Below are 16,618 nucleotides of genomic sequence, written 5' to 3'. Positions count from 1 at the left end.
CAAAAACCCGTTATGGAGACACGGAATGTCAGGCATCAAATAGAATCTGTCTTTCTCACTTTAAACATTGTCGTATGATGGAGCAACCTTTATTGTTGGTCCATTGCGTTACGTTATCAAGGTACAAACGTATGTTTGAGTAACATACAGAATTTACCTTTGTGACGTCCGAAACGACTGACCATCTCTGAAACCGTTTATAGAAAGGTGTTTTTTTTTAAACTGAAACCTGGAGAGGAGATCAGGATTCACAATTTCTTCTTCTTCTTCCAAATTTTATTTATTGGGTTTTCAAGTCAGTCACTATGTCTCGGATAACGTTACACTCTCAGTGACGTTTATTCACACTGGTAGGCCATAAACAATCCAGTATAAGTGGCGACATAAGCAGGCTAGTCACGACAACAAAACGACTCCGAGACATTTTAAAAATCATATATTCTCTTAAATCATTCACTATGTGACAGAGAATATGTGGAAACATGTCTTTCCATCTTTTGGTTTAGCAGGTTAACCATCGATTTTCTAAGAGTTTACTAACGACACCTAAATCTAGAAGGCGTTTGTTTATAAAGCCGGGAGTCTCCCAGAGGCGGGGTTTATAAAACCCTATGGTTTGTTAGGGAATGAGAGGGGTAACTTTTTTAACTAACTATAACCGAACAATCCCCCGACTCATCAGGCTACGTCCAGAACACCTTATTCCCACACACACACACACCCGCGTTCCGGGAACTCTTTCTCTGATTGGCTAGTACGCTTGCCTTCGTTGCTTTAGGTTGGTTAAAATTAGGGTGGGTGGGGCTAGAGTTAGCCATTTAGAGGCTGAATAGGGGCGGGTCTTCCTGGAGCGCTGGTAGGGGGAAAAAAACGGTGCCTGAGCCCGTACTGAACAACTGGAACCAACTCATCCTTTTGGTGAGACATTTTAATCAGTAGACAATTAAAAAAAATAAAATAACACGTACGGCCAGTCCGGATAGAAATGACGTACAACACAGCTTAGCCTTTTCGTCACGTTGGCGTCTCCACCAAATTCATACGATCTCCTAACAGTCTTGACAAGCTAACGTTAAGATGTCTGTTGTTTTGGAGCTAGCCCGTCATCACTTAACGCTAGCTAACGTTTAACTTGTTTTCCGGCGGTAACGCTAGCCTGGCGATAAACCAGCTGCGAAACACAGCGACGCTTTAAAGTGCAGGTAACAAATGTGCTAACAAAGATAGGAACTTTAAAAAAACGAAATGTTTTTTTCAGTTTTTGCTGCTACGCGGCTGAATTGTTCCTTGTCCGAGGCGATGGTCTAGGGACAGGACGTTGCGTCGCAGCCCCTCGTGGCACGTCTGTCATTTGTGATATTGGGCAACTAAAACTGCCTTGCCTTGCATGTTTACCGTGTTGTCCCATGCAACGTCAGTTCAGCGTCTTACCAAGCATTTGGTTTCTTTCTATGAAAAATAAACGTTGTTTTAACCAACGTTTACGGTCTAACCAACCTCACCTGCCTCTGTAGATCACCTGTCGGTTAGGCGATCATATACACTGAATGAAATGATGCCTTACACCTGTGTTTCTCAACCGGGGGTCCGCGGACCCCTAGTGGTCCGTGGTGTAATTGCAAGGGGTCCGTGAAAATAAAATATCTTTAAAAAAAGATCCTATGACATTTATAGAAATAGGATTATTTTACTCAAATGTGACTGAGACCTTTATCTACCTAAACTATAAAGGGTAACAGGACTTTTTTCTCTAATTACATCTGTTTCGCAAGTGTAATTTATTGTATTTTAATAAGAGATCTCGCTCCCGTTTGCATTGTTAAAAGTTACTGCATAAAAATTCTGTTGTTACATATATCTGAAAGTTACTGAATACATATTCTGTTTTGTTACATATATCTGAAAGTTACTCAATACATATTCTGTTTTGTTACATATATCTGAAAGTTACTGAATACATATTCTGTTTTGTTACATATATCTGAAAGTTACTACATAAGAATTCTGTTTTGTTAACTATATCTAAGTTACAACTGAAAGCTCTTATTTTTGCCCCAAAGAGTGAATAAATGCTATAATGCAATTTAAAATGCAGTTTCTACTGTTTCTATCAAATTGCAACCCCCCTCCCCCAAGATCAGGTGGAGGGGTCCTCATGGTAGATCAAAAATACGCAGGGGGTCCAGGACCCCAAAAAGGTTGAGAACCACTGCCTTACACGATTGTTGAATTCGTGTTGTTGGCCCGACCTTAAGACGCAATTCAGTATCAAAACACGTGGGGTCCCCAAATTATTTAGTTTTGATGTGGTTCACACACTTGACCGTCACGCATCAACGCGATTACACGTGATTCTCAACTTGTTGCCGCTGTGTAGAACGTACAGTTCACGACCCCAAACTGATTATGATCAAATTGTCTGTAGTAAAAAGAAAAAAAAATACTGAAAATATTTATAGCTTTAACCAATAATGTCCATAAATAATCTAAAATTCTGTATTCCCCCCCCTCCCTCTTCCAGTGACGTAATCAGAAATGGGACGCAGAAAGTCCAAGAGAAAGCCACCACCCAAGAAGAAAATGACGGGTAACCTGGAGACCCAGTTCACATGCCCGTTCTGTAACCACGAGAAGTCCTGTGATGTCAAAATGTAAGTTCAGCCAAACGCACTATAGATGTTAAGCAGTATTACTGATGTAATTACGATGTAATAAGTATATATTTTTTTCTGTTTCAGGGAGCGAACGCGTAACACGGGAATTATATCATGTACTGTTTGTTTGGAAGAGTTCCAGACCCCTATAACCTGTATCCATTTTTACAACAAAACAACAAAAAAGACACTTATCTACATATTTGATTTTATCTTAATTCAGTATACTCCATCTTCATTTAAAAGATCTTTAACCTTTTCTCTCCAGACCTGTCAGAACCAGTGGACGTTTACAGTGATTGGATTGATGCCTGCGAAGCAGCTAATCAGTAGCTGGGTTTTTTTCTGTGGCTCACTTCCCGTCCAACCTCACACTCACCTACATTCCACCCCACTGTTGCCCACTTCACCTGGAGTGTGTCCAGATAGCACAACCTCTAGTAAAACCTCTAGAAAACAGCAGACCCCTTTAATTAATCTCAAAATTAGACTTTTTATTGTCCTTTGACATATTTCTTTATTTTGCTATATTGTAGTTGGTTGGGTATAACATGTTTTACTGGAAGGGCCAATGTTTTGTCATTTGTTTCTGCAGGACGTCGGTTCACCTACTTCACAGTTCTTCACACAAGGATTTCCATATCCATACAGCCATTATCCAAACTGCATATCCTGCTCTCAGGGTTGCGGGGACGCTGGAGCCTATCCCAGCAGTCATTGGGTGGCAGGTGGGGAGATACCCTGGACAGGCCGACAGGCCATCACAGCAGTGGTGCCGGCAGCCGTAATCCTGTATGCACTGTGCGTACATTTTTTGTGATTTTGTTCGTTTTTTTTTTTTTTCTGTCGCTCACGCCATTTGACGCAAATACATTTGAAGGCTGATGATTGGTGTTAACGTCACTGGCTAAAGGCACACAGTGCGTACAGACCCCTGTATGCACAGTGCATACAGGATTACGGCTGCTGGTGCCACTGCATCACAGGGCCGAAGGATTTCCATTTCGGAACTGTGAATTTAGTGAGAAGTTCATATCTGCTGTGTGGGATACTATCATGTTCGCAAGTTTGAGCATCCTTCAGATTTGTAATTTGACACACTACTGGTTGTATAAAAGCTTCTTTGGGGATGGCCAACTGAAGGATAGATGGCTGCATGGAGAAAATGCCATGATTTTTCTAGGTTGTTGGAGGGTTGTATGGCGTAGGCAAGGCTGTGTTTTCGGTTTTTACCGATTTTCAACGAACAATACCCGGATTTTTTTAATAGGAGCAGATCAGATTAAACTGATTTTCACCCAGATTTTATGTTCCCACTGATTATTTTCACTGAAAAATACCGTAAAAATAAACACCGATAACTTCCCGGATTTTTTTTTTCTTTTTTTGAAAAATAAAAACTGAAAACGCTGAGCCTTGGGCGTAGGTCATCGCAGTACATTCCATTGGTACATATTTGAACATCCTTTTTTTTCCCACTTTTTTATAGTTTTCATCCCTAGTGATAATGTAAGTTTTATCAATTTGTTGACATTTCCCCCCAAGTTTCACTGCTGACACTCATCTTCCTTTTTGGTCCAGCAGATGTAGATATTTTTATTGTTTTGAAGTATCCCTTTAGATATTTTCCTCATTTTTTTATCGCAGTCATGTAATTTGTATGTGAAACTACTCTTGAAATTAAAACCCGTACTTCACCTCTTATTGTCCCATTTGTTGGAGGGGGTGGGGGGGCAGTGGTGCTAAAATTAAAACAGGACCATACCTTTACTGTGTTTCTTTATTGCACAATTGTTTAGTTAAAGGCACATTGGAAAAAAAAAAGATGTTCAGAACGTGAACATTGATAAAAAGACAACACTAAGGGGAAATTAAGGTGATCGATGCTATGCTCATTATGAATATTAAAAGCTTGGCACTTTTAAAGTAGTATTAGAAGGGCATAACTGAAATTTGAGTGATCTTAAAGGTATATTCTTTGAGTGAGCAAAAGGTTTCTCTTGAAATGGGCAGCTAATGTTGGTTATTTAATGGTAAATGTGCTTTTCATAACTAAAGTTCCTGCAACACTAGATGGCACAATCACACAATAGCAAATCAAACGGAGGACGTGATACCTTTGTTAGTCAAACTTCATAAATAGTTCAGAAACATTTCTGCTGAGCCTTCTGATATCAAATGAACTGGAATGTTCTCTGAGTAAACGCAGGCTACTTGGTGTAATGATGGATCACTGATGGCCCTGAGCTTACACGGCAGGGCAGTGTTACGGTTGACCTCGGGTACAGTGAAAATAATTACCATTGCAGCTCGCACGCTCTTTTAATAGCATTACATTCAAAACATTTGGTGGGTTGACAGCATCAGGTTTCAGAAAACATCAATACAAGAATCTCATCTGCATATTTGCCACGTTTCACATCAGCGTTTTCAGAAGGCAGCTGTGTTTTCTTTCCATATTGTGACTCTAAACCAGTAACTGCTGCACGCAAGGTGATGCGAAGTAAAGTGCAAATGGAGCAACAGCGTATAAAAGCTTAGGTTCACAGAGGCATCGGGTGGGTAGGATAACTTTCCAAAAAAAAAGAAAAAAAGATGAGATCCGTGACTCCAAACAATCATAACCACTAGATTCATTAGCAGGATGGGGATGCTGGTGTGTAATAGTCAATCTACAAAATCAAAAAGGTTAAAAGAGCATTAGCTAACACATTTTTTTTTTTGGACACCTTAACACCTACATTTGGTGTTTTGACTTCATTAAAGCATTGCACCTGCATTTCAGAAAGGCCACTACTTTTACACAATAAATGTAAAAAAAAAAGAAAAAGAAAAGCAAATGCTTCACACAGTCATTCTATGATAGTCCTATAATTCTGTGAATTTGCAGGCATGTGAACGTGACAATATGCCAGCGCATGTGCACATAAAACAAGGCAAAGTCCGCATAAAGCTGCTAGTCCTGCATCATCACCCCCATAAGCCAGTCAGATGACTGGGGGGTTTTGAGTCACCAACGGGAATGGAGCCTGGTGAGCTCAGATACGGTTGTGGGCTCTGGTTCCCAGTGGGTCAAGGGCAACAGCACCAAGTCAGTCTTTTATCGTGTTTCCAACTAAGGAACTGTATTCTTCATTATTAATGTTCATGAATTGGGAGAGTGGGGTGGGGGGGGGGTGTAAAGGTGGGGATATCGACAGCCCGAAAATCTGTAACTACCCTGGATGTGCACATTAGAAGGTTGTAGAATAGGAATCTATAAATAGGAGAGGATATTTAATCTTATGTTATGCCACAATGGCCGCCTTTGGATATGTTGGGAGCATTTTCTTTTACATAAGGTCACTGTAAACAAACACTTTCTCTTTAACTAATGTCAAGAAAAACAGTAAATCCGTCAAGAGCAAAAAAAAAAAGGGGAAAAAAAGTGGTTTGCAACAGACGGGTCATGAAGATGATGACAACGCATACCATAGTGGTAATAATGGTGACGTTAACCAAATTTTAAAACAGTATGGGTAGTCTTGCTAACAGCTGTGGTTGTTGTTGGAAGTGGGGGGGGGGGGGATGAGACGGTGAGACGGTCCATGTCTTTCCTAGTCAGAGTATTGGTACCCATCAAACTCCGCCCCATCCCCGTTACCGTAGTAGGCATCAGTGGGGTTGGTGCAGTACTTGTTGTCATAGACCTGGCGTGGCAGACCGTAGGTTGTCATGCCCTGCTGGGATGCCACTTTGTTGGTGCCCATCTGTAGAGAGACAGTGGTGGTGTCACAGTTCTCCAGGTCCAGTTTCTTGTCAAAGATGTGCCTCCTAGTTCCTGGGGCTGTCATACCGGACTAGAGAGAGAGAGCGAGAGATAAATGGATTAGTGGATTAGTTTTAATGGCCTAATTCAGTCAAATACTGCTCCAACACGTCTACAGTTACTTTGTGTAATGGTTTTAGTTCAAAACTGCATATTTTCTGTGTTTTTGACATAATAGTCATGGAGCACAACCGAGTGCAACTGCTCCTTGTCACCTGAGACTTATAACAAGAAGCCCTGTGGATGAGTAGCCTTACTCCGAATGGGTGTATGTGTGTGTGTGGTTTTTTTGAGTGTGCGTGTGGATAGGGTACTCGAGTCGGGTGGTTGGATGGAGCTCCTGCTTATTTGTGCGTGTTATCCATGTGTTATAATTTCTAGGCTCAGAATCACTGACTTTTTTTCTTAGGCCATCTTAAGACTTCTAAAAACTAGAACCAAATCCAAATATTACCAAAAATCTCCACTTTTAGAAAATGAAATAAATAATCACAGAGTCCAAATCATTCCACAGACATGAGGATCAGGTGAATCGGCCATACTAAATTGTCCCTAAGTGTAAGTGTGTTGGCCCTGTGATGGCCTGGCGGCCTGTCCAGGGTGTCTCCCCGCCTGCCGCCCAGTGACTGCTGGGATAGGCTCCAGCATCCCGCGACTCTAAGTAGGATAAGCGGTTTGGATAATGGATGGATGGATGGATAACAGAGTAAGCAATGGATCTAATTTTTGCCTTAACATGCCTGCACACCACATGCCCCGAATGCATACTTACAAGCAATTCACAATCTGATTGTGTTTTTTTTCCACAACCTATAAGGAATAACACTGCCTGCTGAACTCATTACATCTACTGAACTCAAACAAATTGTAAGTCAGGCTGAACGTCATAGTTGAAGTGTAAAATGGAATAAAGGCTTTACCTGGTTGGCTCCCTTGTTGGTGCCCATCTGCAGGCTGATGGTGGACTGGTCCAGGGGGTTGTCCATGCCCATCTTGGCATCATACAGGTGACGTCGTGTACCATAAGATGTCATGCCCTTCTGGCTGGCAAGCTTGTTGGTGCCCATCTAGAGACACAGCAAAACACAGTGAGCAGAAAGACTGGAAAACACACCGTCTCCGGTGTAGAACCGTTTTCTGGCAAAATGTGTGAGACCAGCTATTAATTCATCCGCTGATTAACGCTAACTGTCCACTTATTTGTCAATCTGTCCTCTTTGTTGTCAATCTATCCACCTATTTACCTCATCTTTCTTTTAGTCTGTCAGTCTGGAGACTACCTAGCTTTTTCTTTATATCAACAGAAGCTGAGCAAAGGAGAATACAAAGCGGGAAGAGGGAATCCATTCAAGGCCAGCCGGGGAGGCGCTGTAAGGCTGATGACCACCTAACCATCCCCAGGCACAGTTTTCCTCTTATCACGGATGTTGCACGTGACCATGCACATTATAGGTACGGCATTTCTGCTGCTTTTACCTGCAGGCCAATGATGTTACGCCCCTCCTTGAGTTTCTCGGGTGCAAATCGCCGCTGCTGCTTTTCAGCATATTTCACCCCGATGTCATATTTGGAGTGGACACCTTTGGACTTGGCCTGCAGAGAGAGAAATATGCAGTGACGAAAATGAAAAAGCGGTAGCAATACATGTGTATATGCATAAAGAGAAAGTTCCTGCACCTTGTTTTTTCCCATTACGCTATTACCATTATCATATTATGATAATTAACCCCTATGCTCATCCATGCCCTGCTGCCTGTCTGCTGTTATATGTATATTACATATGTCATGACATTAATAGCTAGAAATTAAAAAAAGACTTAATTATGTCATATTTATCAGATATGTTGGTGCATCTCATTCTATCTTTTTTTTCTTTTGTGGAACCCCCCCCCCTTTTTTTTCCCTCCCCAATTGTACCTGGCCAATCACCCTGCTCTCTGAGCCATCCCGGTCGCTGCTCCACCCCCTCTGCCGATCCGGGGAGGGCTGCAGACTACCACATGCCTCCTCCGATACATGTGGAGTCGCCAGCCTCTTCTTTTCACCTAACAGTGAGTCGTAGCATGTGAGAGGATCACGCAATTCCCCCCAGCTCCCCCTCCCCCCTGAACAGGCGCCCTGACCAACCAGAGGAGGCGCTAGTGCAGCAACCAGGACACATACCCGCATCTGGCTTCCCACCCATATACACGGCCAATTGTGTCTGTAGGGATGCCCGACCAAGCTGGAGGTAACGCAGGGATTCGAACCGGCGATCCCTGTGTTGGTAGACAATGGAATAGACTGCTACACTACCCAGGCGCCCCTCATTCTATATTTGGAGTAGATGCTCAACTCTGGCCTTATTTGTGCTACAGATGTAGGTTAAAATGACAATCAAGTATTTGAAAAAGTGAGAAGTTTGCACTCCAGCGCTCACCATTCCAGCCAGAGCAATGAGCGTGGTCTGAACCTGAGTGTGGTTAACGTTCTCAAACAGATCATTGGCCTCAAAGATGTCATGTGGCTTCAGACCGTATTCTGTGATGGCGCGGACAAAGTTTCCAATATTTTCCAGCTGAAGGAGAAAAGCAGGCGGAAGGTAAAAACATAGTTAGCGGAGGTACCCATTTGTACCACAAGACATATACTAACGACAACACGTTTTCTCTTCAATGCCCCCTATAGGGCACATATGTGGGGCTGGTGCACAGCGTTAAACGGCTCATCGAGTGTCTTTGCTAGGACTGGACACCCACCGCCGGTTGCCTGGGTCAAAGATGTGGTCGATCTATTATCCATGTGACTGCCCTACATGTCCGTCGGCTTGATAATAGAAACCACATTATCTGTGCTTGTTCTCCGATCCAACATTGTGATTGTGATTGCTTTATATCAACAACATCAAGAGGGCACTTGTGGGGGCTGCTTCTTGACTTTTTCCATCTCTTTACAAAGATGGTACGCGCATTCACTGAAACAGTTCACTCTGCAGAAAGGAGCGTTGGAAAGAGCTTAAAAAAACACACACAACCTGAAAAAGGTGCTGTTTGCTTTTTCAGTCCCATACAAAGGGAGCTGAAAGACATGCTGAGATGGGCCTCATTTGATAAGGCAGCTGCTCTCTGGAATGTAAATAAGCCCCGTGTGTTGCAGATGCCAAGAGGAGAGACTAATCTGGTTATTCATGCTTTAGAAAATTGCCTTTGCTAGAAATGGGGAAATGAGGACTAAATATAAGATAAAATGTACTTTATTAATTCCCGTGGTGAAATTCATCCTCCGCATTTAACCCATCCCAGCACACACACTGGAAGCAGCAGGCCGCCGTGCAGCGCCCGGGGACCAACTCCAGCTCGTCTTGCCATGCCTCAGACAGAGGCACAGACAGGAGTATTAACCCTAACATGCATGTCTTATTGATGGTGGCAGGAAACCGCAGCACCGGGAGGAAACCCACGCAGACACGGGGAGAACATGCCAACTCCGCACAGAAAGGAGCTGGAACGGGCTGGCGTTTGAACCCAGGACCTTCTTGCTGTGAGGCAACAGCGCTAACCACTGCGCCACCGTGCCGCCCACACTACTTTTTTTTTTTTAGATCCTTTTCATTAGTCATCCGATTCCCATCGGGCTTGCAAAGTGAAACTCGAAACTCTCGCGATACATCAACTCTGTCACGGGTTTCTCAGCGCTCTTGTCGTACCTGGTGCCAGTTTTGACTGGAGTTGTTGATCTTTCTCACAGAACCTGGCCGAAGAATGTTGATGAGTCTGCAAAGAGAGAGGTAATGCTGGTTAGGCTAGCAAAGAAACAGACTTAGTGAGACTCTCAAAAATGCCACCATTGCAGATTCAGCCTCTCTGAAACAGCTGTCTGTAGCCGAGCGGAAATTGATATGATTGACAGTTGTTGCGGACTGTTTATTTGCTCTGTCCCTTTGATACAACCACAGCACCTCAGTGTCCAAGGATGAAAAGCCCCCCCCCCCCCACCACTCAACTCACTCGCAAAGCAGGACCCCATCCTTCAGACTCTCCATGAAGTTCTCCCCAACCTTCTTGCCGGCCACGTCGTGGATCCACAGCCTCAGCTCCTCTTCCTTCTGGGGGTCGTACTTCCCCGCCAACTGAGAGGGCAGAGGTCAGAGGTGAAGCAAAGAATGTGTTGTTGCATACTCAATAATCCAGGTAAGGAAATCCCGGAAAGCTGAATCGGTTCATCTGGAAAAGATGAACTTTGTGTCCAGATGAACTGATTCCACTTTCAGGGAGAACCAAAGAATGGCCCCAACAGATGAAACACAAATGGAGAAATTTCTGTAGTTGAATTTAGGTTTTTTTGGAGGTTATGTGTTAATTTTTGCACTGACTGTATGCCATGAAACTGGCTATAAACTCTTCTGTGCCTTGTTTTTGTTAAAAAGCCTGAATTTAAGTCATCTTTTTTTCCTGGAAGCTTTGTAATGCAACCGTACAGCCCAAGAGAAAAATATCACTGTTCTCTGATAATACTTGACTCTTCAGTGAACCTTAGATAAGCGGAAGGGCGTCTGGGTGGCGTGACGGTCTATTCCGTTGCCTACCAACACGGGGATCGCCGGTTCGAATCCCTGTGTTACTTCCGGCTTGGTCGGGCATCCCTACAGACACAATTAACTGTGTCTGTGGGTAGGAAGCCGGATGTGGGTATGTGTCCTGGTCGCTGCACTAGCGCCTCCTCTGGTCAGTCGGGGCGCCTGTTCGGGGGGGGGATAACGTGATCCTCCCACGTGCTACGTCCCCCTGGTGAAACCCCTCACTGTCAGGTGAAAAGAAGCGGCCGGCGACTCCACATGTATCGGAGGAGGCATGTGGTAGTCTGCAGCCCTCCCCGGACCGGCAGAGGGGGTGGAGCAGCAACCGGGACGGCTCGGAAGAGTGGGGTAATGATACAATTGGGGAGAAAAAGGGAGAAAATTCCAGAAAGAAAAAAAAACTTTAGATAAGGGGGGAGTCAGATTGACCAGCGTAACACATCCAGCAGTCCTCAGGAGCTAATAAATACACCAGGTAACACAACAGATAAAAAGGACACCTAGAACTAGAGACACAAACAGGGCTGCAGTGAGCGCCAAACTGTCATGACACAACGCGTTAACACATCAGCCACGACAACATTCGACATATCGTCTACCCAACTACCGATCATAATTAATGTATTGTTGTTCTTATCCACAATGGGATTTCCATGACAGACGGAATAAAAAAACAGAATAAAGGTTATCTGTAGTGCAAAATATTTCTAAATTACACACACACACACACACACACACACACACACACACACACACACACACACACACACACACACACACACACACACACACACACACACACACACACACTGCTTGGAGGACATTTCTCCATCAGGTTTTAATATTTCATTTTAATAAGATGTTTTCTTTCCACGGTTAATTTTAGATGTTGTTTTTCAATGACTGCAATAACCCCGGCTTCATCTGATCTTCCCTCATAAGGACTACCACATCACCGTGCTTTCTTTGTAACCCTTACAGTGTAATAAAAATACTTTGAGAGGAGGGGTATAAGAAATAAAAAAAAAAACAACAGGAAGAAAAATGAAAATTGCCTAGGGACATTCCTGCATGGAGAGAGACATTCTTTTCTTTCGTCTCTTCATGTATTTCCTTATTGGCACAAACACATCACCCTAATACTTTGAATTCTGGCATACAGCAGCTTCAAGCAACCCCAACCCCCCCTTTTTTTTCTTCTTCTCCTCCTCCTTCACTCTCCCCATTTCTGAATGTTCTGCAGCTAACTCCTCACAGTTTGGAAGAGTGCCTTCGGGATCAGCAGCCAATACAAACAGGTATTTCAAAGCAGTGGGGTCGGCGTAGCTTCCAGTCCATCACACCAAACTTGGGAGAAACAGCCTTCCAAAAATTCACTCCGCCCTCCGCACGGCTTCGTTCTCTCGCTCTCTCCAAATGGCCTTGCTCGTGTTTTTCTCACTCCTATTTGTCTCCCTATCCGATCTCTCTCCCTCCCTCCCTCTCTCTGCGTCTCCCTCTCTCCCTCCCTCCCTCCCTTCCTCTCTCTCCGTCTCTCCCTCACTCCCTCTCTCTCTCTCCCTCCTTGTCTCTCTCGCGCTCTCTCCCTCCTTGTCTCTCTCGCTCTCCTCATCTTTCTCTCCCACTGGGTTTTCCGGAATCTGCCCTTTTACAGCACACTGGCTGCTAAAGCGAACCATGTCTGATGAAGACAAGTCAAGACTAAAGGCCCTCTCTCTTTAAGCAATGGTATTTTGGCTTGCAGTTAGATCCAGCCCTGTCGCTCTTTTTTATTGTAGCTATTAGGAATTGCAATCAAATCTGGTTTTGTTTCCCAAACATTCAGTGCCAGTTTTTAAATCCCCACATGGGCCAAAAATGACATGGTCACCGATTGTGTAAACAGCCTTATCAGAGTTGTCCATATATGTCAAAATACAGACATGGAAAACACCCTACCAGTTTACGTTAACTGACTAATGGATTATAAAATGGCAGTCAACAATTCTGGTAAGAAATTTTATCTCAATCACAGAGACACAAGATTATTGAATCTTCATACTGCACTTATCATTGAGGACGTAGCAGAAACATGCTCAAAACCCATTTTGAAGCCTCATTAATAAACTTCTGGCCTTTAAAAGCAGTCACGTCCCTAATGATTGAAACTGCACTACACAAGGCCACTAATTCATTTTTTTGGACTCAGATGCACATTTATTCACAATTTTAGGATTAAGGGTTTTCTGGCACAAGTGAAGTCCTGTGTTACCAAAAGGGGCTCTGCAGTTTCCAATAAAAACCTTTTTCTAGCCATGCAACTGTTCTGACTGGGGATCCCACAAGGCCCAATCTTAGGCCTTGTGTTTTTCTCAAATCTATTTGGGGCATGCTATTCACGAGCATGACCTCTTCCTTCATTATTATGCTGATGACACAAAGCATTCATTTCTGCATGTCAACCAAAATACTCTTATAAGATGTTTATTTGCTATAAAGGTCCAAACGGCTATTAAATATCAGTGGCTATGGACCTAACTTTATTATATTTGGTTCAGGAACTTACAGAGACTGAACTACAGGGGGAAAGTGTAGTAGAACTATGGTTCAAACAGCGGGCAAGAAATCTAGCGGTCACTTTTGATTTTGTATTATATTGAATCAGCATTTTAGCTATTTAAAAAAGACAGACTTCTATCAACTCATACATGATTCTCTTATTGCCAGATGTAGAAATCATGCCTGCTTCAAGTTGACTAGTTTATTATAATGAGTTATTCACTGGTCTCATGAGAACATCAGTTGTGTGACTGCAACTCCGTGGCTTGTATCCCTATGTAAACTAAGAAAAAGGACCATTTCTCCCTTATCCTAGGTTTCCTGCATTAGGTGCAGTACCTGTGAGTGTTTGTTGGGCCAGCTAAGATTTCACTGATCACTGTTAGGGCACAGCTAGGTCTGGCCTGCGCGTATATTACAGACCTTTCTTTATTTTATATGACCAGGCCTTGTCTGTCATTTTAATGGCAGGATGCACGACCGAAGTTTTGCCATTAGGGCTCCTAAGCTTTAAAAAAAAAGGCTTCATAAAGAACTCAGGCAAGCTTTGTCTGCATCCTCTTCTAAACACCACCAACAAACTCGTTTAAAAATGGCCTATTTCTAGTGTACCTATTCATCATTCTCACTGTAATCATCTTTACTGAAGCTTGATTGTTTTTAATTTGTTTTTAATTCTCTTTTCACCCTGTTTTTTTTACTCTTCTGTACCTGCATCAATGCTTCATTAGCTGCACTGTTTTTGTAATCTGTAAAGCATGTTGTGATATATAAATAAGTCATTACCTAAAACGCCTTGGCCTTTAACAATCGATATACATATGTCCTCAATGTACCTACCTTTTTACTAAGGCCTATGGTCTGTAGGCTTTTGATCTTTGTTTTAATATTTTTTTTCCTTATCTAGTGTAAAGTGTCCTTGGGTTCCTTGAAAGGCACTATACAAAACTAAGTTGTTGTTGTTGTATGTAAACAATGGATGGAAAATGTAATGTCAATGACCGGATTAGCAGGTTGGGAATTTTACCCATGTTTTATCATGACATAATTCTTATTATCTCATCCACTGTTCAATCAGTTGTGTATCCATCCTGGGAACAGCTTGCATAGCTTCTGAATGCCATGGCCCAGCCTGCCATGTGTCAGACATAGTCCCGTCCCAGGAGTGTTTTGTCATTCCCAACTCAAATATAAACTGTTTAGAGTAGGACACTGTCAGGTTCTAGGACAGAGCCCAGTCACTCCTTAAAAGGAGGTTAGATTAACTGATTACCTGTCAGTCCCACTGCCACATCTCCCCTCCTCTCTGATGTAATGTAATTGGAACTAGCAGTATGGCGCTAGCATGACCCCGTGAAGCCCTCAGATCCATGTCATCATTAATGGAGCCTTGAGTCGTTTGTCACAGGGCGGCGTGTGATGAAAACGCAGTTTATCTGGCTATGTGCCATTCCTAGTCAAGAGAAACATCTGACTTTGAGGGCCATGTTGCTATGCCATTAGATACGGCTAGGATGAACATTTCACAAGCCTGCTTGACTGCGCCTACTCCTTTTCTGTCTGATCTTGTGTATAACTGTCCTAACTCATCACAGCTCCAATGAGGTCTTTATGGAAATGGTATGGAGACAAACGACTCTGGCTAGAATGCAGAATCTCCTGGATGCAACCCAAATGACTTCTGATGCGGCGATGAAGGGAGCGTACATTTAGAGGACAAGGTGGCAATATTTAGGCAGGAGATGACATCCCCCATCAGGAGTGGTGACGTTCTGAAGGTCTCGACGGACACCGAGCGTGAACGGCTGACCCTCTCCTCCTGAAAACGGGCTGTCAGCAGGTTTAAGTCATTCTATCACATTGTGTAGTGGACATTCCTTTCTGTTATGACAGTACCAGCGAACACGAGGGAATGGCGAGCCTCCCCAAATTCCCTAACCACAGCTGATGTGTGATGACAACACGTCCCGGAAAAGGGATTTTCTTGAATAGAGCAGACGATGACAGGCGGGGGCACTGGCTCGCGGGAAGACGGGCTCGTGCACAACGCCATTCTGGCTGCTGTTATCACAGATAGGCAAACGCCACCTAATAATACTGTGTTCGCTTTTATGCTTTGCTGAGCATCATTTCTATCCCTTTTTCAATCGAGAGTGGTCCCAGTTCAAACAATAATGTTACTTGCGGTGCAAAAATACCATGCTGCCTGTAGTGAATCAACCAGACACGGGGACTAGAGCACGACATTACAAAGTCGGAGAGATCAACTAGATCGCTCCATTCTCGCTAGGTATCGTTTTACGAGGAGTAGGTGTAATCACCCGCTCATCTCCATCCATGCCTTAGATGCCAGTCAACCAGCATCCTCTTCCAAGTAGTACAATAAAGAATCCACCAGTCTGTCAGCTCATCTGTTTACACCGAGTCCTCTACCAAGTCTGTCCCTTTTTACAGGCAAAATACACATTGAACCTACCTTGCTCTTAACCTCGGCAGAGAGGCCGAAGGCTGGGCCGCTCCTGAAGTGTTGTGACATTGCGGTCTCTGCCTATTTACAGTGAAGTCGAAACGGACTTGAGGGGGGACAAAAGAAGACGAAGAAGAAGAAGAAGAAGACGAAGAAGCTGGGCGCAGGTTATTACGTCGCTTTGTCCTGGCAAAGAAAAGAAGGGAGACGGAGGGAGGAAAAAAACGAAACCCCCCCAAAGAAAATCCCGCGTCTCTCTTTCTCTGACCTCGACAAATCCACGGGTTCCGCAGCAGGTGGCGAGGCGTTTGTTTTGCAACGGTGTTCGACTTCGTTGTGGCTTTCGGACAACTTTTCCGACACTTGTCTGAATCTTTTTTAAACTCTTCCCATCTGCGCTCTCTCCGGGCGGCGCGCGATTGGTCGGGGCCGCGGCCCAATCCGCGTCGCCGCGGTGACGTCACCGCCCGGGCATTAGATGTAATCAGTGTCACTTTTTCCACCTCCTGACACAAGGAGGGATGATTTTTCATTGATTTACTCGCTGGTGTACTTTTTTTTTTATCAGCGCTTTTTAGACCATACGATCGTTTGTG

The 16,618-nt window shown here is 43.7% G+C and overlaps 2 protein-coding genes across 3 annotated transcripts; one reads left to right on the top strand and one right to left on the bottom strand.

Moving 5' to 3' along the window:
• Positions 1 to 850: 850 nt before the first annotated feature.
• On the top strand, positions 851 to 4,359 carry elof1 (elongation factor 1). The gene is made up of 4 exons (XM_056288148.1): positions 851 to 918; positions 2,522 to 2,651; positions 2,739 to 2,809; positions 2,923 to 4,359. The coding sequence occupies exons 2-4, from the start codon at positions 2,536 to 2,538 to the stop codon at positions 2,985 to 2,987; spliced, it is 252 nt and encodes an 83-aa protein (XP_056144123.1). The 5' UTR covers positions 851 to 918; positions 2,522 to 2,535; the 3' UTR covers positions 2,988 to 4,359.
• A 1,615-nt stretch (positions 4,360 to 5,974) lies between these two features.
• cnn1b (calponin 1, basic, smooth muscle, b) lies at positions 5,975 to 16,406 on the bottom strand. Of its 2 annotated transcripts, none has more exons than XM_056287462.1 (7): positions 16,032 to 16,406; positions 10,449 to 10,570; positions 10,148 to 10,214; positions 8,882 to 9,019; positions 7,939 to 8,055; positions 7,383 to 7,529; positions 5,975 to 6,493 (listed from the first exon to the last, which is right to left on the bottom strand). In XM_056287462.1, exons 1-7 carry the CDS (start codon positions 16,089 to 16,091, stop codon positions 6,251 to 6,253), a joined length of 894 nt encoding a protein of 297 aa, XP_056143437.1. In that variant the 5' UTR covers positions 16,092 to 16,406; the 3' UTR covers positions 5,975 to 6,250. The 2 variants fall into 2 exon arrangements, with proteins under 2 accessions (XP_056143437.1, XP_056143438.1); XM_056287463.1 differs by lacking the exon at positions 16,032 to 16,406 and adding an exon at positions 12,273 to 12,398.
• Between the last annotated feature and the right edge of the window lie 212 nt (positions 16,407 to 16,618).

Source organism: Lampris incognitus, chromosome 10, assembly GCF_029633865.1.
Source record: "Lampris incognitus isolate fLamInc1 chromosome 10, fLamInc1.hap2, whole genome shotgun sequence".
NCBI lineage: Eukaryota > Metazoa > Chordata > Actinopteri > Lampriformes > Lampridae > Lampris > Lampris incognitus.
The sequence above is the reverse complement of the archived record's forward strand: the minus strand, read 5'-3'. Positions and strand labels throughout refer to the sequence as shown.